The sequence below is a fragment of the Pseudorca crassidens genome, chromosome 20 (genome assembly GCF_039906515.1).
Source record: "Pseudorca crassidens isolate mPseCra1 chromosome 20, mPseCra1.hap1, whole genome shotgun sequence".
Taxonomy (NCBI): domain Eukaryota; kingdom Metazoa; phylum Chordata; class Mammalia; order Artiodactyla; family Delphinidae; genus Pseudorca; species Pseudorca crassidens.
This window is the reverse complement of record NC_090315.1, coordinates 18,782,864-18,805,454: the sequence shown is the minus strand read 5'-3', so window position 1 is coordinate 18,805,454 and position 22,591 is coordinate 18,782,864. Positions and strand designations below refer to the sequence as shown.

Genomic DNA, 22,591 nt, shown 5'->3' with positions numbered 1-22,591 from the left:
GCCCAGTGGGAAGGGCCAGGCTGTGTCAGGGGGCTGCCATGGAGGTCCGCCAGGCCAGGGCCACAGACGGTGAGCAGTGGCACCTCGCCCCTCTGCTTGAGAACACTTCCCTAATGAGCGATGCCTTTAAGAAAAAAAAACTTTTAAGTCTGTCGAAAGGGAAAAAAACCCACTGGGTGTAATATTTATGGTCCTGTTTGGGAGTCTTAGGAATCATAAAAGTAGAAATAATGATTTTTCTCTCTATCCGCCAGAGAAGAACATTTCCAAGGACTGAGATGTTCACATGTATTATTCATGTGCCGAGGACGTGCACAGCAGCAGAGCTGCCGGCTCCATCCCGGCTGGACAGGGGCCAGACCCTCTGACCCAAGGGGAGAGCACAAGGAGACTAGACGGGGTGAGCCTGGGGGACGAGGGGGCCGCCCACACCCAGGACGTGCCCCTCAAAGCCACGCAGCAGTGCAAACTCACGGCCATGAGCTGCCCCTATACTCGTGGTCATTTCCACCCTGTACCTCCAAAGCACACCCGGCCAAGTGCGGGTGACACACAGGACGTACAGAGCCCCCGCCCCCAGCCACAACGTGCCACACACACACACGCCTACAGTGACACCCTGCACGACAGAGCCCCAGACCCACCCACGGCTGTGCTGTTCCCCGCCCGGCCACACACGCAAAACCGCAGCCTCCGGCACTGACCCAGCTCCTTCTGCACCGCCGGCACACAGAAGCTGGCATAGCCTGAGGTCACGGCCCGGTCCCCCATGCTGGGAGCGTGCCTGTGTGGAGGGGGCGAGGAAGGCCAGCCCCAGGAGAAGCAGCCAGCTGGAGACGGGAAGGGAGGGCACGGCAGCGGGCAGGCCGGCTCCCCTCCTCACCCGGCACTGCCCAGGACGGGCAGAAGCAACCTCTGCTCCCAGAGCCTTAGGAGGGGAGAGCGACTTCTAAGGCTTAGGTGGGCACTGCCTCGGGCATAGGAGCAACAGGTGCGTTTAAGCTGGGAGGACGGTGGGGTCCCCTCGCTCTCCCTAACCTCCTCCCGTGATCATTCCCACGCGGCCCAGGAGGTACGCTTACCTGCCGCAGATGCAGGTGTAGGAGCTGTGGCGCATGCCACCCCGGGAGAAGCAGTAGTGCTCGAAGAGGCTGCGGGGGAAGGAAGACACGTCAGAGTAGAGTCACTGGAGCACGCACGCCCCCCGCCCCCATGCAAATCTTCAGCCCAGGCCCTGCTCAGCTGCACCTGCAGGAAGGCCTGAACTCCCCAGCGTGGATCTGTGGCTGGTAACCTGTAGCCCACAGGCCACCGAAGCACAGAGGTCAGCGCGGAGCGGGGACAAGGCTGGAAGAGCTCGCCACTTCCAGTGCCACGGCGCTGCCCAGCCTTGCAGGCCCATCAGGAAGACAGCCCTGGTCCTGCAGGGAGATGGGCTAGGGCAGGGGCCACCTGCCTCTGCAGGGCGGGAGAGGGCGTCTCCCTGTGACCCCTTCTCCAGTGGCCACATCCTCCCACACGAGGAGGGGCTGGATGCACAGCCAGGGAGGGACGAGAGCTCTCCCAGCCCCAGTGCTGGACTCACCCAGGCCCTGAGGCTGAGCCCAGGGAGGGGCGCAGGGAAAGGAGAGCGGGAGCCACTGGGCTCTGGCCTAGAGGACGGCGTTGAGGGGCAGGTCCGTGTGCAGGTGGAGAAAGGCAGGGTCTGGGGGCAGGCCCAGCTTTTCCCTACTTGTGCCAAGTAGCAAACCGGCTGGCCCCCTGGATGAGCTCCCACCTGGAGGAGGGGAGGCCAGGAGAAGGTCTAGAGGGAAAGACGAGACCTCAGAGCAGGTCGCCGGTAGCCCACCCTTGGGCTGAGCCTAGACAGAGACAGAGCCAGGGGAGGCCTCCAGGAGCTCGGAGGTCAGCAGAGCCTGGCAAGCCCCGGGGTGTGACAGAGGTCAGAGGATGAGCCACTGCCACATCAACACCGTACGAGCAGTGCTGAACCCTCGGGAGACCACACTGCCAACGGCTCTGGAGATGCCAGGACCCTGCCCCTCCCCTCACCATACACTGCAGGACCTGGGGGGGTGGGAGGTCATCTGGGCGTGGGACTCGGCGCTCCAAGGCCCTGGCCTCTGCAGAACCCAGCCGGGGAGGGGGGCAACGGTGGGGGGCTGCCCTCACCCCCTCCCTGAGGCCTGGGCGAGAGCTCGAGCCCAGCCTTCCGGATGGCCTTGGTTGGGAAGCAGGTCCAGGTGGACCCCACCCTACCCACTGACCGCCAGGGCAGGGAAGGCCGACCACAGGGCTGTGCTCAGAACACCAAGGCTACCCGTGGGCACACTACGTGGCAATCCTGCCCTGCGTGTTCTAGGCCTGTTTTAGAGCACGTCTGTACGGAGGCGTCTAATCTTCCAGGCACTATAAACACAAATTATGCATAATTGTTATGATTCGGTATTAAGGAGCTGTTATGCACGAACAGTTCTGCTATATTCAATCAGCTTTCAGACTTGCTTTACAAATCCCACAGAATAATTGTGTATCTGCAAGCGAAATATTTCCTCAACACAAAGGATTTCAGGAACCGCCCAGGGAGGTGAGGAAAGCCACGTACGGCATCAGCTGCCGCCGTATTCATGGCGGGAGCGTTCAGGCGGCTGCCCCCAACTTCAGCCTCAGGACGGCCAGGCCAAGTCAGGGCCCTGAGGCGGCTCCACACCGCCCACCCAGACAACGGGGCCTCAGACACTGGGACTCCGCACAGCAGCCCACGGTGAGTGGGGGACGCCGACGGGCCACGGAGCCACAGGGCTCCCTGAGCCTTGGGGGGACGATGCCCTGTCCAGACAGAAGCAGGGTTCTGGGGGGCAGCAGCCACTCTCCAGGTGACGGGGACAGCAGGGGACAGGCAGAGGGGTGGTGAATGAACAAATCAGAAGGTTCAGCCTGGGGAAACGGGGTGGCATCGGTTCCCCCACCTGCAGCCAGTCTCAGAAGCAGGTGTTTCCCTAACTCGTCATCTACTCAGTAGAAACAGCCTTCATCGCATGCCTTGGCTTCTAAGGAAAAAGCCTTTGAAAGGCCTGACTCACAGAAGCACCAGACTAAGGAACGGCCCACCCAGTTTTCACCTGCAAACTGCAGCGCGGATTACCTGTCAGCCACACGATGCCACACCCACAAGGAAGAGCTGGAAAGAGGAGGGGAAACGCCACACGCTGGAAAGTCCCTCTCCCTTAAAAGGGTTTAAGTCCTTCACGCTGGACTTCAGCATCTGATTTTGTTTCAAAGGAACCTGTCTGACACGATACAAGAACACACTGATGCTCTAGCGGCATAACACGTGGACTCGACGGGCTGCGCTTTTTGCTCACACACCTCAAGGGCCCCTCTCCCTGGGACCTCAGCCTTGGGCCGTGGACACGTAAAGGCGCCCAAGTTCTGGGGCAAGTGTAGTGGCCCAGGACCCTGGGTCTGACATATTTCTGATTCTCAAGGCATGGGGAGCTAAGGATGCTCCAAACTGGGGCCACAGGCTCGACGTGAGGCTCCCGCACAGCCCGGTCAGAGCTCAGCAAGAAAAGGCCTGGACGACAGACGGCAGCGGCAGAGGCGCCCCATTCCCACTGGATGGCTCACAGACCAAGCAGCAACGGGAGGACACGTCATAAAGACCCACTAGACCTTTACGGAGAATACGGCAAACTGTGAACCAGGTGAGGGTCCAGCTGACGCATAACCTGAGGGGCTGACACACGTCTATGGCTGCATTCGGCTGCGAGCTACCCATCAGCCCCTTGGGAGCCACAGTGAGATGAAGGTAGAGGATGCAGCTAACAGCCTTCCCACCCCCAACACTCAGAGGTGCTGGTTAAAAATCATCAGCAGAGCCACGTCCACAGGACAAAAGCAAAGTGTGGCCAGAAGAGACGAGGAAGCTGCTGGTCTTGCTAACCTGGAGGCCTTGGCATTCGTTGCCGTGTGGGGACAGTGAGAAGGCCCCGGACAAACCAGAGGTACGGGGCCAGAACTGAGAGCCCTCCCCAACATAAAGCTGGGGGCTGGGCAGGGATGCACAGCCTTGGAGAAAATGCACCAGCACGGCAGGAGGCAATCAGGAAGCTTCCCGGGCTCCGGGAAAAAATTAATGAACGTTCCCTCAGAATTCGCAGCATGGGTCTGTCCTCCACGGGGTTCAGGTTCAAGTGTGAACGACCTGTATGGTTTGGAAACCCCGAAGCCAGGAAACTAACAAAAAACTTGGTCCCTGACTGGTGATACCTGGAGCCAAACTGAGCGGCCACACTCTCAACCCAGGCAGGAGAGCCGTGATCTGCCACAATCTCTGCGTGTGCACACACATGTACGGACACACGTGCACATACGTCTACACACACATGCACGTACATATACACATATATATACACACACCCCACACACTGAAGATGAACCCACAGTCTGAAAATAGTCCACAAGAGCTGTCAGACACAGCAAGCAGCAGGCTAGACCCTCCCAGGACTTCTGATAAAAGAACCATCAGATAGACACCATAAACAAATATTAGATAATTAACACCTAAAAGTACAGTATGAAAACACAGCAGGCAGATTTTACAGTCACAACAGAACTGCTAGAAACGACTGGTCTATCCATAAGAGGGCAGCAGTCAGAAAGACAGGCAGCAGTGTCCGCAGCCCCCGACAGCAGCCCCGCCTGCCCTTTCAGACAATCGGACTCTCACGTGCAGCGCGAGGGTCAGGTGGGCCTAACCACCCCAGCTTCTTCCTGCTCACCTGGACGGAGGGTGGGTGGGGGGCACTCCGACCAGGCACATGGCCCACAGCCTCCCCAGGCAGCAGGAGGGGCTTCCTGACGAGCAGAGGGAAGGGCAGGGTCTGCCCAAAGCCCTGCTACCCGCCTTGCGGTGGTCCCTGAAGCTCCCCGACATGGCCATCCCTCTAACACTCTTGCCTATAAATTTTTCCCAAGCAAGACACAGGTAGAAAATGCTTTGTATCCAGGCATAAATGAGAACCTTTAAGTAACCTGGGAGAGTCTGTGCTGTGAATAACGACGTCGATGGGGTTCCTGTAGCGACAGTGTGGCAGGCCCATCCATCGGTGCCTGGAGAGGGGTTAACAGGGCAGGGACAGCAGATTCCAAGGCCCAGATCTCCAGGGACAGTACTGCTGGGACTCCCCAGGTGCCCGCAAATCCAGCCCATGGAGCCTTCCTGGCCGCATGGCTTAGCTTCTGCCCTCTGAGGTGTATCATCTGATGAGGAGATAGCCACAGCCCTATACAAAATGCATTAGCTGCCCAAGATTATGGCAGAAGGGCTGCCCCAGGCAGCAAGGGTCGCCCAACTCTCAGTGTGAGCGTGAGTGCCAGCAGACGGGGCCAGCCAGGGAGGTCAGGGGCTGTGGGTGGCATCAGGCACCTCATGCCCTCCCAGGTTGGGCCTCGATGCATGTCCGGTTCCCAGGAGGCCGAGCCAGGAACAGGAGTGTGCAAGAGAAGATGGGCATGGTGGTGGAGGCCACCTGGATGAGCAGAGGGTCTAGGAGGGCAGGCGGTTAGGACACAGGGTTACGAAGGCGGGCAGGGCCAGAGCGTGAGGGCCTTCTTGCGGGAGGGAGGTACCGGGACTCGGTGGTAGACCGGGGGGGCTGCCCTGTCCCCCTCCTTCCGCAGGCCCCCTGGTGAAGAAAGACACAGAGCACACCAGGGAGCCACCACGGAGAGGCTCCGAGCACGTTTTAAAAGAGCAAGTAGCATTCACACGGAATGACATCAAGAAGGGACGGATTTAAAGCCTTGGATAAACCCAGAAATGCATTATTAATAAAAACCAGTGCTCAGAACAGCTTCGTGGCCCAGCCTGCACCGACGCAGCACCACCAGGGACAAAGGGCCACCTGCAGCCCTGGCCGGATGGGGGGTGCTGCCGCCTTCTCATCCAGGACCTCCCACAGGCCTGGCCAGCGAGAAGGCCCAACAGCTGCCTGCGGCGTTCGGCGTTTAGGACAATCCTTCGGGGGAGGAGAGGGTTTCCTACTTTGCTGATGAGGAAACTGCAGGTCAGTGTGGTGATGTGCTGTGGTCAGGAAAGCCCTCAAAACAGTCCCTTTGAGCCTGGGGTCCATGTAGGGTTTCTGACCCCGATCTGTCGGCGGTGGGGGCACTTGGCGGGGCAAGGCTCTCTGTTCCCCGAACATCAGTGGTGGAGGATGCTGTGCTACGCCTTCCAGGGCCCCGGACTCTAGTCTGTGCATGGGGCCCAGACTGAGCAGGAACGGGTCTGCCGGGACAAATGGCCCACCGATCCCAGGGACAGGGCACCAGGCCAGCCTGTGGAAAGCAGGAGCTGGTGCTCCAGGAGGGGCCGCTGGGGTGCAGAGATCCTGGAAGGGGAAAGCTCGCCTGCCAGAGGCAAGGGCAGCGTAAAGACGGCGGTGGTCAGGGCACGAGGAGAGGCAGTGCCGGGGAGAAGCCACTCTCTCTCTCCGCGAGAGCGGCCTTATCAAGGTATGAGATGATTAGCATTTTAATTGGATACTTGGGAATTCTGAATTGCCTGTCTTGTATGAGGCATAACTGAGGACATAACATGACATTCAATTAACAAATATTCCCCTTTATTCTTGACGTGCTCGATTAGGTGGAGTTCCTGAGTTCCTCGGTATCAACTCTGGGATAAAGCACTACATCCTTTCAGCTGGCAAAGCCCTGGCCGCATCAGACTGCTAATAAACTTCAGACGTATGTGTGTGTGTGTGTGTGTGTGTGTGTGAGAGTGTGTGAGTGTGTGTGTGTGTGCGTGTGTGCGTGTGTGCGTGTGTGTGTGTGTATGGAAGAGATTTTAGAAATTTTCTACACAGAGGAAAAAAAATTAAAATCATCCATAATCTTATCTCCTAGAAACAATCTCTATCAAATATTTTGTTGAACATCCTTCCAGACAATATTTTTAGTGCATAAACACAGATTTTTAAAATAATAATTAACCAAACTTTTAAAAAGTCACCTCTTGACTGAAGTCTGACACACATACAGAAAAGGACCAGAATCATGAGGGCTCGGCACAATGGCCTGTCACAAAGTGCGCATCTCTGTGCCCAGAGGCCCCTCCCTGTCGGTCTTCCTGCCCACGGGGAGCCTGACTTCCAAGACCACAGGTTAGATTTGCCTGTTTTTGAACCTGCTGTAAATGGAATAAAACACCAAGACCTCTTTGAGTCTGGCTTCTCCCCCTGCTCCACGTCACGCTGGTGAGCCACCCCCCACGGTGGGTCACTGTCATTGGTTCCTTCTCAGCGCTGGCAGGGCTCCGCCGGGTGAGTGTGTCCCAGTCTTCTGGTGGTGAGCGTGCCTGCTGTTTCCGGATCGCAGCCATCATGAATAGTGCTGCCGAGGGCCTTGTGCAGTCTTCAAGGGCAGGTGCACACACATCCCCCACCGAGCACGCAGCCGGGAGTGGAAATGCTGTGTTGCTGGATTCTGTGCAGGTTCAGCTGCAGCAGATAAAGCCAATCTTCCCAGGTAACTGGATCTGTGTATTCACTGGCCTCTTCCACTTCATACCTATGCGTGGGGCCCAACTGAGCTGAAGAGGTTCTGCAAGGACCAATGGCCCCACCCAGCCTGGGATGAGGGCCGGAACGTGCCAGGGAAGCTTCCTTCTAAAGCAAGAACGTTGTTCCCTGTCAACAGATACGTGTTTCCACTATGCCCAGAATCTGACACTTCTCCCCACTGCCTGCCCCTGGTGCAGGCCACCATCTTCTCTTAAAGATGGTGACAGTGGGGCTTCCCTGGTGGTGCAGTGGTTGAGAGTCCGCCTGCCGATGCAGGGGACATGGGTTCGTGCCCCGGTCCGGGAGGATCCCACACGCCGCGGAGCAGCTGGGCCCGTGAGCCATGGCCACTGAGCCTGCGCGTCCGGAGCCTGTGCTCCGCAACGGGAGAGGCCACAACAGTGAGAGGCTTGCGTATCGCAAAAAAAAAAAAAAAAGATGGTGACGGTGCCTGGTCGATGGTGACAGTGGTGGAGCTGGCTCCCCTGCTTCAGTCCTCATCTCCCCACAGAGTGTCCTCCTTTAAAAATGTACGTAGGCCCCCAGGACTCCTCTGTTCAAACCCTGCCTTCCCATGAGCAGACTGCCTCCCTCTCGTTCCCCCATCTTCTCTCACCTCCCAATCTGCCTCCTTGCTACTCATGGGATCACCAGCCAAGCTCCCACCTCAGGGCCACCAGGTGAGCCCTGTTCTCTCTGCCTGGAACGTCTGTCCACAGGTCCACAGCTTGCTCTCTCTCCTTCAGGCTTCTCCTTCATGTTTCCTACTCAGGAACACCTGTCCTGAGCCCCCTGGGTAAAGAATACTCCTTCACCAATATACGACCTATTATCCATCCCCCCATCCATCCATCCATTCTTCCATCCTTCCATCCATCCATCCATCCTTCCATCCCCCCATCCATCCATCCATCCTCTCTCACTTCCCATTAGGCTGGGTTTTGTCTATTCTGTTCACCGCAGAATCCCCAGGGCCTGGAATAGTGCCTGGCACACAGGAAGTTTTCAGTACATCTGTGAAGTGACGGAATAAGTAAATGGTTGCATGAGCAGGACCACAGCCTATAAGTTACCTAACCGATTTCACGCTGTTAGACACCTCGGTTGCTTCCACCTCCGTGTTACGATGGACACCCGTGGCCATATGCCTTTTCACTATCTTTGGGCTAAATTCCTAGAAGGAGAATTCCTGAGCATCTGCAGTTTTGAGCCTCAGGGCGTGTTCTGCCAAAAGGACCCCAGAAAGCTCATGAGGATTTTCAGGGTCCTGAGACGTGTACCATGGGGCCTGTTTGCCACTGGACTTGTGAATCTGGTAGGCAAAACAGAAAGGATTTCATTGTCTCATTAACTGGCAAGTTTGGAAATGTTTATACGTTTAGTTCCTCATATTTCTTCCTTTCTGAATGGCCTGCTTCTATTTTAGAAAACTGAATGTTCATCTTTTCCTCACTGATCTTTAAGGGATTTATCTATGAAAGATACTAGCTAATGGTTTTGACCATCACCTACGTGGCAAGCGGCCGGCCTGTTCTGACCCTCTCCAGCTCCTTCTTTGTCTGGAAAAAGAACGGGGTGCCTGGGGCAGGAGCTGCAGACACAGGCAGGGCATTACTGGTGCCCAGGATGGTGACGACACACAGGAGGATGAAACCTGGACCCCACAGCACATGGCTCCAGTGGGAAATTCTAGATCTGTAGATCCAGACCTCTTTAGGGCTGGCACTCTCCAGCATGTGAGAGGCCCCAGCTTTGGAAGGTCCTGGAAGAACCAGGTAAACACAGGGACAATTTGCCAACTGGTCTCTGCCTTCCTCAGAGACCAACATCTGCTCTCATCTGACCCCATCTAACTGGTTCCTGCCGATGTCAACAAGAACACCTCTCTCGGCCCCAAACCCAAACTCCCCCTTTAAAACTGCACCAGGTCGCCCTAGGCATCAGCCAGGGAGGACCAAACTGCAGGACCAGGAAGGGGTGGAGGGAGATAATCCTCGTTCACCACGATCTAGAGCCTACCTTCCCTCCAAGGGATGCCAGCACCCCCTCCTCCCCTCCCCGGGAAGGTGCAGGGCAGGGAAGCCCATACACAGGGAGTCTTCTTGGGGAGTGGAGGGAAGGGATTTTCTTTGAGCTAGTGTTTCCCAAAGCATGACATGGGTCCATGAGATGACATCATGGGACGGGGTTCACTGATAAACGTGTGTGATGCATTAGGTATTTATTTTAAAGTCACCTTCCTGCAAATTATACTGGGTTTCACTCGTGACAGGAACACAAAGCTTTCTTTTAAAATATATCTCAAAAAAAAGTAAAGAAACTATTAAGCAAATAATACAAGGATTTGGCAGAAGTTCTCTGAAGAAAAGCCTGTTTTCAGTTCTGGGTGGGAGGACAGTCCAGAAGCTCCCCGTCCCCAGACGTCCCCCAAACCTGCCGGTCTTTGGAAAACAGCTGGTGTGAGGACTCCAAGAGAACCTAGGCTCTTTCCAGTGCCCCCACCTGCTCCTGTCCCCAGCTCAGCAGCCTTGGACACCAGGCTAGTGTGGACCCCGGGGACAAAGGCCCAATGGGCCCTCCGTCCTTAGCACCGGGGATGCCGAGGGGTCTCAGGGAACAAAGCCACCCCCAGAAAACCTGGCTGCCGAGGGCCTCGGACACGCAGATGCCCAGCTCGTAACCATGATGCTCTGCTCCCCTACCAAGTGCAGGCGAGTGACAGCTTCCCTTTAGGACAAGCAGATGCCCAGCTCGTAACCACGATGCTCTGCTCCCCTACCAAGTGCAGGCGAGTGACAGCTTCCCTTTAGCGCAGAATCCTGGCCGGAGTCTCGCTTGGCAATGTTCCTACCTTCCTTTATTTAATAGCTCCTCATAAGGCCGGGGCACTGATAGAGCCTGGTCAGGGCAATGACTGTCTGTCTGGGGCTCTGGGATCTCGGGACCACCGAGTACAGCACCTTGGGTGCCTGGTAGCTGCCCTACTCCACCCTGGGGTATCCTTGGGGGTACCACCTGCTACAACTCTCCCCACTCCATGAGTTCCCCTCCCATCCCCAGTGGAAGAAACAAAACCTGGAATCTTCCACCAAACAAGTGCTTCCTAAATGCTAATCCTGCAGGAGACAAGGGCCCCGGATTCCACCCAGTGCAGGCAGGACAGGATGACTAACCCTTATTGCTGAATTTCTCTGGGCTTTGCTTTCCGAATCCCTCTAGGGTGTTGTGTTTTGTTTCCACAGAGCCCAGTGCTACTTTACTTCCAAACATCGAATTCCTTTCTCAGCCTTATAATCTTAAAATATTTCACAAAAGTGTCATATCAGATAGAACTTCCTTTGGAAAGCACCATTTTATATCACTGCCTTTCTAACGCGGCAGTCCCAAGCACTGGTTCCCTCTCCCCGGGCAGGCTCCGGCTCTGGGCGGTCCCCCGTGGCCCTCATCTTCCGAGGGGCTGAGCCGCAGCTGGGCCCCGGCTTACTCTGGTTCTTCTTCTGGTCTCGTGTCCACGTCCTCCCTCCCAGCTGCCCTCGGCTCAGGCTCTGAGGGGAGAGGAGCAGCAGGGGGGGCCCAAGCCAGGCCCACCTGCACACAAACCCCTCTAGGTGTGTTAATTAAGCACAGGGCACCGAAGACGGGGAACCGCTCATCCGGGCGGTAAGTGTGCAGCAGCAGGCCGGGGTCACCCCGAGGCTGGAGGGACCCAGGGAGCTGCGTCCCTGCGGCCCGGGACTGCAGGCTACCTGCAGGAAGCGAGAACCGTGGGTGCTTCACCAGGCAGCCGCTACCCCAGGTTCCTGCGACATGATGTCTCTCCTTTGAGAAGGCTCTCCCAAGGCCCCAGGAGCCACAAAGCCCAGGTCGAAGTCAAAACAGCGGTGGATGGAGGCCCAGACACTGTCCGACAAGGCCTGGGGACCCTTGGTGCAAACGGCCCTTCCCACCCTGCGCGTGGCTGTGCTTTTTGGCAGCATATCGGCTGCTTGGTGTGAGCTGCCGAAGACCCCTCTCCTAATGAGCTTTCCCATCCTCACTCACGACTCCAAACGTTATTTTAGTCACAGTCGGCTGAAGAAACAACAGAGGACTCTACTTATCACTTTGAAAGTCGTCATCCACTAAAGACGATAAATGCGGGTTGCACTCATGCTGCCCCTGGAGAAAGATCAGCCCTGAAAAGAGGAGGTGCTGCCGGTGCGGACACTCTGCAAGCACGGGGCGGGGGCGTAGAGGGAGGCCTGGCCTGGCCAGCGGCGTCTCCAGCACGGCGGGGACCGCGTCGGTGCTCCCGCGGGAACTTAGCAGTGGGGCCTCAGCCGAGGTTCGGCACGGCGAGGACACGGTCGGAGAATGATGCCACCTTCCGTCGCCACAGCGCTCCCCACTGTCCCCAAGCTGCTGCAGGATGTCCACTCTGGGTCCAAGGGGACGGGAGAGGTGATTTAAGAATTCACTTCCATGCTCTGAACCTTTCTCCAACTGACACCCCAGAGTTGCAGGGCAGGCTCCTAAAAGTACGCCTCTAACCCCCATGAATTAAATATTTTGGTAACTTAAACCTACTTATCAACAGCTAATTAATAAGGTCTAAGTCCTCTGATGACAGGGTGATTAAATTGTTTTTGAAATAATCCATTTTTAATTAAAATGCTACCCTCTTTTGGTTTCTGGATAGATTCAAAAGAAAGCCTTAACAGGTGACTTGTTTTAAAATGCACATTCTATAAAACCAATAATTAGAAGAATTCATGCTTTTAATTATATTTTAATAATTCTTTGCCTGTTGATGCGAAGTTAAACCATCTTTCTTCATGGTACTAACGCTGCTAACCAAAGCCAGCAGGCAAGTGGCAGGAATTCTTCTGGGTGTGAAATCCCATTTCAGGGAGCAAAGGTACTTGCAGGAACTCCTCGTCCTCATCCTGGCAGATGGCAATCTAATTACAGTGAACTGCCTGGTCCGGAAGTGCTCGCCGGCTCCCGGCCTGTGACAGCCACACTCCAAGGCGGACACACCAGTTACGTGATGAGGGCCTGGGTTTCCCCTTCTGCTGTGTAGCCACCAGGCAGAAAAGTCCCTTGACTTCTCCACTCCCCTCCCTGTACACCCTGCAAAGCATCTCACCAGTGACCTGCAGGAACAACCGAATCACCTGCCAAAATTCAGAAAGCTACGAAACACAGTGAGGACTGAGAGGATGAGGAAGAGGGGACCGCCCCGAGAGGTGTGCTTTCCCACCTGCCACGCTGACCACTGCAGGGGGCACGGCACCCTCATACTGGTCAGTGCACCCTGAGCTCTCCCCCCCAGGCTCCACCTCCAGCACCACCCACTGCCAGCACCCTGTCAGGTCCCCTCTCCCCAGGACCACTGCGGTCCCTCCTCACGGCTCCCGCCAGGCCACCTGGCTACCCTGCTAGCCTTACGCAGGTCCCCTTAGGGCCCACTCGGTAGCCTCCCCCTCCTCTCCCCATCGAAAGTTCTTCATAGGTGAGGCCCCTTCCTCCCCACTTCCTCCCCACCCTCTCTCTCTCTCTCACACACACACACACACGTGCACACCCTCTCATGGCTGTTAGCCTTGCACGTGGCTGTGCCACAGTGCCTGCCTTTTCCCCCTCCAGTCTCAGAGGGAACTCCCTAGAAGCAGGCCCAAGTCACCCTGTACCCAAGGCTGGGCACAGTGAGGAGCGCACGGTCGGTCCTCAGTAAACATCTGGGGAAAGGGTAACAGGAGGCAGGGATGGTTGGCCTGCACACGCCTAACGACCAAAACAGAATGCGCGCGCGCGCGCGCGCGCACACACACACACACACACACACACACACACACACACACACACACACACAGCCTTACGCCCTGCCTGTCTAGGCGGAGCCCCAGGTGGAGACCTGGCCGTGCGCTCACCCCTCCACTTCCTCCTTCCGGGCACATTTTTCAGGCTCCCTGCAGTCAGGCTGGGACCAGGGACTGACTCTCGCCAATGGGAGTACAAGGGGAAGGGACGTGTGCTGCTTCTCAGCAAGACTTTTAAGTGGATGTACGTTCTCTGTGCTTTCTCTCTCCCCTCTCAAAGGGGGCAGCGTTGGGCAATGAAGCAGCCCCTCCCCATGTCTGGAGGAGAGACATGGGGCCACTCAGACTGTAACATGAGCCAGAAATAAACTGTCCCTAGGCTGAGCCACTGAGATCTGGGGTTTTGTTGTTACGGCAGCAAAGGCTATCCTATGCTGACTAACACACATAGGAGATTAGAATATGGTAAAGGTGAAATTATCAGTCAGTGGGGCAAAGACATTATTCCAAAGACAGGGGATCGACTACTCATTTCAAGAGGGCAAAAGTGCCAGGGTCCTTGCTCGCTCACCACTTTAAATGCACTTTAGATAAAGAGTTAACAACTTAAAAATGAAATCACATGGATACATGGCTATGCTACACTATACATACCAGCATCGAAATATTTTGTAACCGTACAGAAGATATTTTTTAAAAGAAAATCATAAAAGTAGAAGAAAACATATGCAAATAATTGAATTGTATTGAGGTGCTAGAAACGGTCTATGTAACTATGCAAAAGGCATAAACTATACAAGAAAGGCTCAATTTGACTATTATATTTTACAATTCCTGTATATCAAATTGGGAAAAGTATTTTGACCAACAGAACTGTAATATGAACAGCCCTATTATAAAGTGTTCTTGTAGATCAGTAAGTCAGCCTACACATGTCAAGAGCAAATTGTGCCAAGGACAGACAAGCCACGAAGGCAAATGCCCAGGAAACACCTGTAAGAGAAGTTTAACCTTGCCAGTAGACAAAGAAGTACAAATAAAGGTGGGATATTACTTCTCCCTTATCAGACTGGTAAAGATGATTAATAATAAAAACCATACTAATTAACTTTACTGTCCGAGTGGGCCCGCAGGCACTATGGATGTATATGTATGTGTGTGTGTGTGTTTGTCCGGCTCAGTAGCTGAGAACTCGGTTTCTGGAGAGAGGCCACCTGGCTCCTCTAAGACCCATCTGTCCACCATGGGATCTTGGGCAGTTCCTTAAAGCCTTCCTGGCTCTGTGTGCTATAAAGCAAAGATGCCATCCCCACCTCATGAGATTAAATGAGAAAATCCACAGGAAGCCCGTAGTATGTGCTCACCAGACATTGACACGGACACTATGCAAGCTGTGTGGGAGAACAACTTTTAGAAGGCAGTTAGGCTTTGTGTATCAAAATTCCCCCCAGAAATTCCATTAGCAGGAATCTACCCCAAAGAGATTATCAGTTAAACACCCAAGAGGCGGATAGATAAGGCTGATCAGCACAGTGTCGTTCACGCTGTAAAGTCAGAAACCACCTGGCCGCCCCGGCAGAGGGCTCGATAAGCGGATTATGGTGCAGCCCCGCAGCCCCGCAGGTGCAGCGGGTCCTGGTTCACTGACGGAAGAGATTTCCACTTCACAGAGGAGGAGGGACAACTCCGCCTAGTGTGATCCCAGCAGAACCGAGTCTGTCTGTCTGTGCCCCCGGAGAGATCCAGAACGCGACTGCTAAAGCAACAGGGATTAGCGAACCTCTGCATCACAGGATATTTCTCATATCTTGTCTATAATGCTCTGTGCTGATTGAACTTCCTGCTGGCTCACATAATATCTTTTTATCCGAGAAAGCTGTTTTCATTTTGAAAATATTTTTTGGAAGAAATGAAAGCTACTTGTTAAAGACCAGCTCCCCTGCAGCCAGCCTTGCCCCATTGGCTCCACCAGGCCTCTTTCCCACGTGGACAGAACCCACACGGCCACGATCCGGGACAATGCTGCGATGCTGCCACGAGGGGTCGCTAGTGCGCACCGCCCGCCACCCACACTGAGAACCTTGAGAAGCCTTCAGCCTGGCTTGAGGGATCACAGTTCAGAAACAAATGCTGTAGGAAGGCCCTCTGGTATGGAGTGTGAAGAGCCCAAGCCACAAGAATGTCTGCTCAGCCCTGCTTCAAAAGCCCACTTATCTGTCTTCTCTGGAATGGGATTCTGTCTGCGCGAGGAGGCATCCCTCCTGCAGCCTAAGTTGGGGACGACAGAGACTGGCTGGAAAACAGCCTCACCTGCTTCCTCTGGCTGCCCACACCGTACACACTGCCCTCCGTGGACCACCCCCCCCCCCACCTCGGGAAACTCACAGGGCTTGGCCTCCCGCTGAGTGGAGGGGGCCAGAGACAGGCTGGGGCCGTACATGCAGCTCTGAAGGGCCAAATTAAGAAGCGAGTTTGCCCCTGGTCCTGCTACTGGGAAGCCCCAGCTCTCCATCTCCCCTGGGAGCAGGAGGACGCTCCTCTGCCCAGGGCACTGAGCTGCTCCGTGGAAGCGAGCCTGCTACTATAAAGAGATTCAGCATGCACAGGCAAAACCTCACCCAGGACACAGAAAGCGTGAGATACCAGCGCCAGATGCCCCTGGAAAGAGCACGCAGATTCAGTAAACAGCTCAGATACGGACGGATTTACATTCACAGCTTCTAAATCCCCAGTGCAATGCACTGCTGCAGGCAAAGGGGGGAAGTTGGGGCTCCCTGCACGTGTAACCCGGAGACAGTGGCCCTGATGTTGCCTGAATCAAATGCACACACGTCTCCCGGGAGCCTCTGGTCCCCCTCTGCCGTACCGCCTGCAGCTATGGCTGGGAACATGGCATCAGACCCTCCCGCCCACCTGCCCCCCGCAGCAGGGTGTTCTGGAGGAAGACACTTCCTGCCCGCATCCTCCCCCACCCCGGTTCTGGGACAAATGGTGGTCCCCGGGGCCCCGGGAGCTACACGACACTTGTATGCAGCTCCCAACCCATCCCACCCCATGGGAGTCCGGCTCTCTCTCCTGGCCTTCCTTGCCTCAGGTACAGGACAAGGATCATGAGGCCGCAAAGTACCAGCTTCCTCAGAAACGCTGACAACCAGCGAAGAGACTTCTTGATGAAATTTCTGTGGTCTGGTCGCCGGTTCCTGCCTCTTCCAGCATGAGCAGGTGTTTCATCCCTAAATACGGAGCCGAGCGCTCCCCTCCCTGCTGGGCATTCCCACCCCACACACAGGGCACAGAGAGACCCTTCAGACGGTCTTAGAATAATGATGCCCACTTGGTACCTCCAGGGGACTTAACTAATTTATAAGGCAATTTTAATAATAACTATATATTAATTTTACATTCCCTTTTTACCTATTTCAGTGACTATGAACTGTTAGGAATTAGGTAATATATTACAACAGGCTTCTGGGGACTTTTTATTAACTAATGCCCCATATTTTAAAATCTTCCTGTCAAGTGAGAAACATTAAAAAATGCTGTCCCTTTTATAATTGCTTCTAATAGACTCAATATTCAGGTCCTGGCCTTACCAGACAGCCTGGGCGGTACTTCCCCAAATTACACTTAACTTTTCATTTTCTTTCTGTCACTGGCCAATGGACTAATTCTGAAAACACACAAACGGTCATCTTACCGTGTCAGCCTGTAGCTCCTGAGATGCCTATAAATTTGGAAGGCACGAGGCCCACGCAGTACAGAGACATGCGGCAGCCTTCCTGCCCAGACTGTCACCGCCACAGCGCTGCTTTCGTAGAGCTGTTTGTTTTGTTTTGGGGGTTGGGGGGTAAACCTATTTATTGAAATATAACATACATAAAGTAAAACGCACACATCATAGGTGTCCAGATTGATGAGATTTCACAAATGTACCCTTTAGATCAAGACGCAGAACATTTCTAGTCCCCTGGCAGGTGCCACCACTGCCCCCTCTCTCTGCCCCCATCTGCTCCTCCATCACCAGAGTTCTGCCTGTTGGGGAACTTCATGGAATGGAACAATTCTCCTTTCTCTCAACACTGACCCCACGGGGGCCGCCTGACCTTGGTCTCGTGTGCAGAGACCTGTGATTCCCACTGCTCAACGGTACTCATCATGTGAACACACCGTAGTCCACCTCCACGGGCGGGCTTTGGGTCCCCGCGGCTTTCGAGAACCCCCAGCCCGCATACACAGTGTTCTCACGTGTGGCTCTTGGCGTGTCTGCTGTATGCCAAGTGGAACTGTTGGTCACCAGGGGGATGCTCAGCTTTGGTGGACGCTGCCAGTCGTCCTCCAGTGTCTCTGGTTTTCATGTTTTTCCCTGGCGGAGAAGAAACTTTCAAGCCCATCGCTTTATGACCTAGAGGCTTGAACCCGAGAGGGAGGCCTCAGAGCGCCCCACCAGACCTGGGTCCTGCCTCTCTCGGTCATCTCGGGCAAAGCTGGCAGAAACCGCCTTCTCCTAAAGCCAGACCTACCCCGTGGGATGACGGCACATCTAGCCTTCCCCCCAGCCCCAAAGGTGGGGTCACATGCTCCTGAGAAATGGAGCTGCAGATGGACTCTGACGCCCCCTCATCTACGAGTAGAGACCTCTGCAGAAATGGAAACTGGATTGGGGATGAGGCAGAGGGAGTGAAAAACACAAACCCTTTCAAGTAGGGGAGAAAGGTACCAGCTGGGGGCATCCAGAAGTGGCTGGGAAAGGTCATGCCCTTTTTTTTTTTTTTTTTTTGCGGTACACGGGCCTCTCACTGTTGTGGCCTCTCCCGTTGCGGAGCACAGGCTCCGGACGCGCAGGTTCAGCGGCCATGGCTCACGGGCCCAGCCGCTCCGCAGCATGTGGGATCTTCCCGGACCGGGACACGAACCCGTGTCCCCTGCATCGGCAGGCGGACTCTCAACCACTGCGCCACCATGGAAGCCCGGTCATGCCCTTTGAGTGGCCGCTCGGCCTCAGGAACGGGGTCGGAAAGCAGCAGGAGGAAGCTCAGCAAGTGGCTTGCGAGGTCCAGCCCTTCCTGCTTTGAGTGCAGACTGAGACAGGGCAGTCAGAGGCCGCGCAGACACCGGACAGGCAAACATTTGAGGATAACCGGAGAGAGGGAGCAGAGAGAGACATCAACTTCCCCAGGGAAGGAGCCCCAGGGTGCAGGCCCACTGCAGCATGAGGGACAGGGACTATCAGAACACAGGCCAGAACTGATGATGAGGGACGAGGAGGGACAGAGGAGGTGGCAGACAGCCCCCAGCACTGGGGGCGGCCAAGTGCGGGCAGTTGAGGTGACAGCTTCATATCCACCCTGCACTTCCAGGGAGAGAAGAGAAGAAGCCCAGCCTCCCAGGGCTGCTGGAAAGCCACCAAGCTGGGGGTCCTTTGTTTTCATTTCCAAATTCAAAGGCCCTGGGCTGGCGTCAGCCAGCATCTGATCCCGACTCAAAGCCACAGCGGATCCCTGGTGAGCCCAACACAGAGCCTCAGCTGTGCCAGCCTCGGGGAGCTTGGAAAATTAAGGCCCCAGAAGCCAGTTTTAGAAGTTTATGAATAATAAATGCAATTAATGTGATAGAAAACAGAATCTGGAAGCTGAGGGGAGGCCTCGGGATGGGTGACTCAGCAAGTGGCCTCCCTGGTCACTTCCGGCTGCCCAGCCCCTCAGAATGGACAGGTGGTCAGGAGGTGGGGGTGCCAGGCCCCTCCCTCACCTGGCCACAGCCCAGAACAATGAACAATTGGGGCCTGGGTCTGGCTGGGAGACAAAGGCCCCCAGAACCCTCCCCCTGGTTCAGCCCCAGGCCGGGTCCGCCCTGGTGCTGGGGTCCTGGCCCCAGAGCGTGCCTCTCTGGCCTTCACCACACTTTTGACTAGATGTTGTCACATAAGTGCTGATCCTATGACCCTCCGCTCTCACTCACATCAGCATCCTGGGGGTCCGAATCGCCAAGGGCTGCAGGCCAAGGGCTGCACCACATTCCCACGGGTCCCCTGCCTGGTCTTGTGCTAGTCCAAGGCCCATCTGCAGGTCGGTGTGCCCCCCAGAGCTCTCAGCAGGTCCTCTGCCTTCCCAGTGCCTGGCACTGAATATCCCTCAACGAACATCACTGGAAGGTAGGGCAGGTGTGGAGGAAGAAAGAGGCTGGCCTCCAGGAAGCAGTGAGGAGGAAGAAAGGTGGGCTCCAGCTGGGGAGGCAAGGAAAACCTGAAGTCAAACTGGCCCAGAGCCCCCCAGCACCACTTCTCGGCTCCCAGCTTGGTTTCAGGGTTGCTTCTGGAGAGAGGAGCGGGAGAGGGGAGGAGGGAAGAGGCGGGAGGGCCCAGACGGGCAGCCTTCCCAGTGGGCCCCCAGAGCCCCACCTGGAGGCTAGAGTGAGCCTTCTCCAGCACCTCCCGCTGGCGAGGACAGGCTGCTCCTGCCTGAACAAGACCAGCGCAATCCAGAGCTCCAGTGCCCCCCAGGCTGAGGAGGCACCTGCCCTCATGGGCCATGAGACTAGTGCCCACCAGGGAGGCCTCGGGGGCTGCCCCAGATGAGGTCACCAGAGAGACTCTGTCCACCAGCCCTGTAGGGACTCAGGGGCCCATCAGTGAAGATGGGTGAGGAATTGCCAGGAAGCTTCTTTCACTTACTATAAATTGCACCTTTATGGGAAAATCAATGATATTGCCTCCTCGATCTTCCACACTTGTTGCTGGTCTAAAGTAATTACTCCACAGGGTGACAGGCCAAAACCGGTGATTCCCGAGAGCCCGCCTGCCTCACGCCTGCATCCCAGGAGGGCCTGGGATGGGAAGCTGCCGGGAGAGATTCATCACACCCAGCTCCCCGGCTTGTCCATCAGGCCCCTGAGCAATACCATTCGCACACCTACTATGCGCCAGCCGTGACATACTGTGACCATAACAGGATGAGTGAGGCAGACCCAGGCCCTCGTCCACGGAGAGACAGACATCACCTGATTAAATGTGACAGTGGGAAGTTGGACAAAGCAGAAGCCATGTGAGGCAGAGCACAGCCAAAGTGACGGGACTCACAGGAAGACTTCCTGGAGGAGGGGGTCTGCAGCAGAGGGCAGAGCAAGTGGGAAATTCAGAGGCGGAGAGAAGCAGGGCATGCGAGAGGAGCAGCAACAAGGCCCGAGGAAGCAGCCAGGGCTCCGGGGGCTCTGACCCTCAGAACGCCTGTGTCGCCCGTTCCTGGCACTCTGAACGTTAACTTCTTCAAACAGTCTACTTTTTCCTCTTTCAAGGTTCTTTTAAATGATAGCTTGTTTAACTACCAACATCAATTGGCCAGCCATTCCATGAACAAATGGTTCTCTGCTTATCTCTGCGTTCAATCACTTTTATTTGTCCCCAAGTATTCGGCAGGAACCGGTTACATCAATAAAGAAACGTCAATTTTTAACTGCCACGTGAGATGCAAAAGCTTCAGATGGATTTTCCATCAGCAAACAGGGTGCCTGGAGGACTATTATTAACAGCCATTAGAGACACACAGGCAGGCCCGGGAGACAGGGCTCTAGATTTAGACGGGATTAAGGAGATGCTGTAGACGCCGGACCTCTCGGCATCATAAATAATGCTGAAATTTTAGACCGTGGTTGAACTCTCCGTTGTCACAATCGTTTAGGCCACGGTGTGTCTGATGTTGTATAGCAAAATGACAAATATCTTGCTCAGCTGCTAAGTGCATAGAGCCACAGGAATAAATCCAACCAAATTGCCCAGTACAGGTAAGGAGACATGACATGACGGGGGTGGGGGGTGGGGGGGCGGGGGCGGGGGGGCGGCTGGTATCAGAAGCAACTCAGACAGTGATTTCCAGAGGTGTGTGGGCCGTGTGGAGAGGGGCCTGTTTTCTAGCTGACTCTCACCACTTCCTGTCGTGTCACCTCACTGTTGGAAGAGGTGGGGTTCCCAACCCTCGATAACATGTGGGGTCTGATTCCCAGCTCTCCCCAACAACCACCACGTCGCAGCAGAGCCAATGACATGGGCAGAAAAAAAAGAACGCAGGAAGGATGATGGAGTGAAGCGTCTAACTGTGAAATATAAGGAGAGAAGTGCATTAAAGCCACGGGCGATCCTCCCGGACAGCTGGAAATCGCCCTCCACGTCCCGCTGGCTGGCCCACTGCCCAAAGGCAAGCCCCCAAGGATGTCACCAACCAGCAAGACTTTCTGCAACGTCCAGAAACCGGGGAGGGCGCTCAGAGGGCAGCCTCTGGGCTTCTGGCTGGGTACAGGGTGAACAGACCCATCTGCCCCTGGACCTGGAAAATAACTGTCCCAGGGGCAGGGATGCCACATCGCAACACCCATGCCGTGCCCGTTCTACAGGAGAAACGATGCCCATCTTATGATCCTGCCCCAGCTTGGAGCCCCAACCAACACGCTGGGCCGCTCCCTCTCTTGGGCCAGACCCGCCTGATTTTGTGGTTGCCAGAAAATGAAGACTGCAGGGCATCGAGAGAAGAGGCAGGTCAAAGCTCCACTGGCCCTTTAGCCCTATTCCTCGCAAAACCAAGATCTTTGCTGGAGCCCGTGACACCCCCAGCCTTGCCAGATGGTGAGCTCTTCCACTGTCCAGCCGGCCAGGCCAAACTAGAGTGGCCCCCGGGTGATGGAGGTGGGTACGGCAGGGTCCTGCTCGCATCGATAGCTGGCCCCGGCGGGGCAGCTGTCCTGAAGGAAAACATTCTTCCTGCACTGGTCGCTCTCCCTGGAGCAGAACTGTGGAGCCAAACCAATGACGTGTCTGGGACTGAGGTGTGCTTCTATAAGAACACAGGAAACAAGGAGAATGCTCTCTAACAAAGAGGGACCTGTGCTCCAGGACAGCCCAGTGACACACTTCTCCTCCCTGCTGCTCTCGGAGGGGACCTGACGTAGAGGTTTGAGGGGCTGCTCCACACCCCAGACAAGTCATGGCCTGGGTAGGGAAAATCGTGACCTGGCCAGGGCTCTCATAACCTGCCATGTCCCACAGGCATCCACAGGCCCCAGAGGGGCCTACACCTCCCGGCCCCGCCTCCCCTCGGCTGGGCACCTAGGACAAGGGGCCCCAGCTGTTGGTGGCCATGACTTTTTTTTTTTTTAAACAGCTTCTGCAAATGCTAGAAGCTACTGCTTATCTTTTGTTTTGGTTTTTTATTATTATTATTTATTTATTTTTGGCTG

General features: G+C 55.5%; 1 protein-coding gene across 1 annotated transcript in view; it reads right to left on the bottom strand.

The window, feature by feature from the left end:
- Positions 1–22,591, bottom strand: part of PEPD (peptidase D) — a 114,551-nt gene that overhangs the window by 23,234 nt on the left and 68,726 nt on the right. The window contains exon 10 of the mRNA XM_067720967.1: positions 1,083–1,151. Coding sequence (XP_067577068.1) covers positions 1,083–1,151 — 69 coding nt within the window. The remainder of the gene's footprint in view (positions 1–1,082; positions 1,152–22,591) is intronic.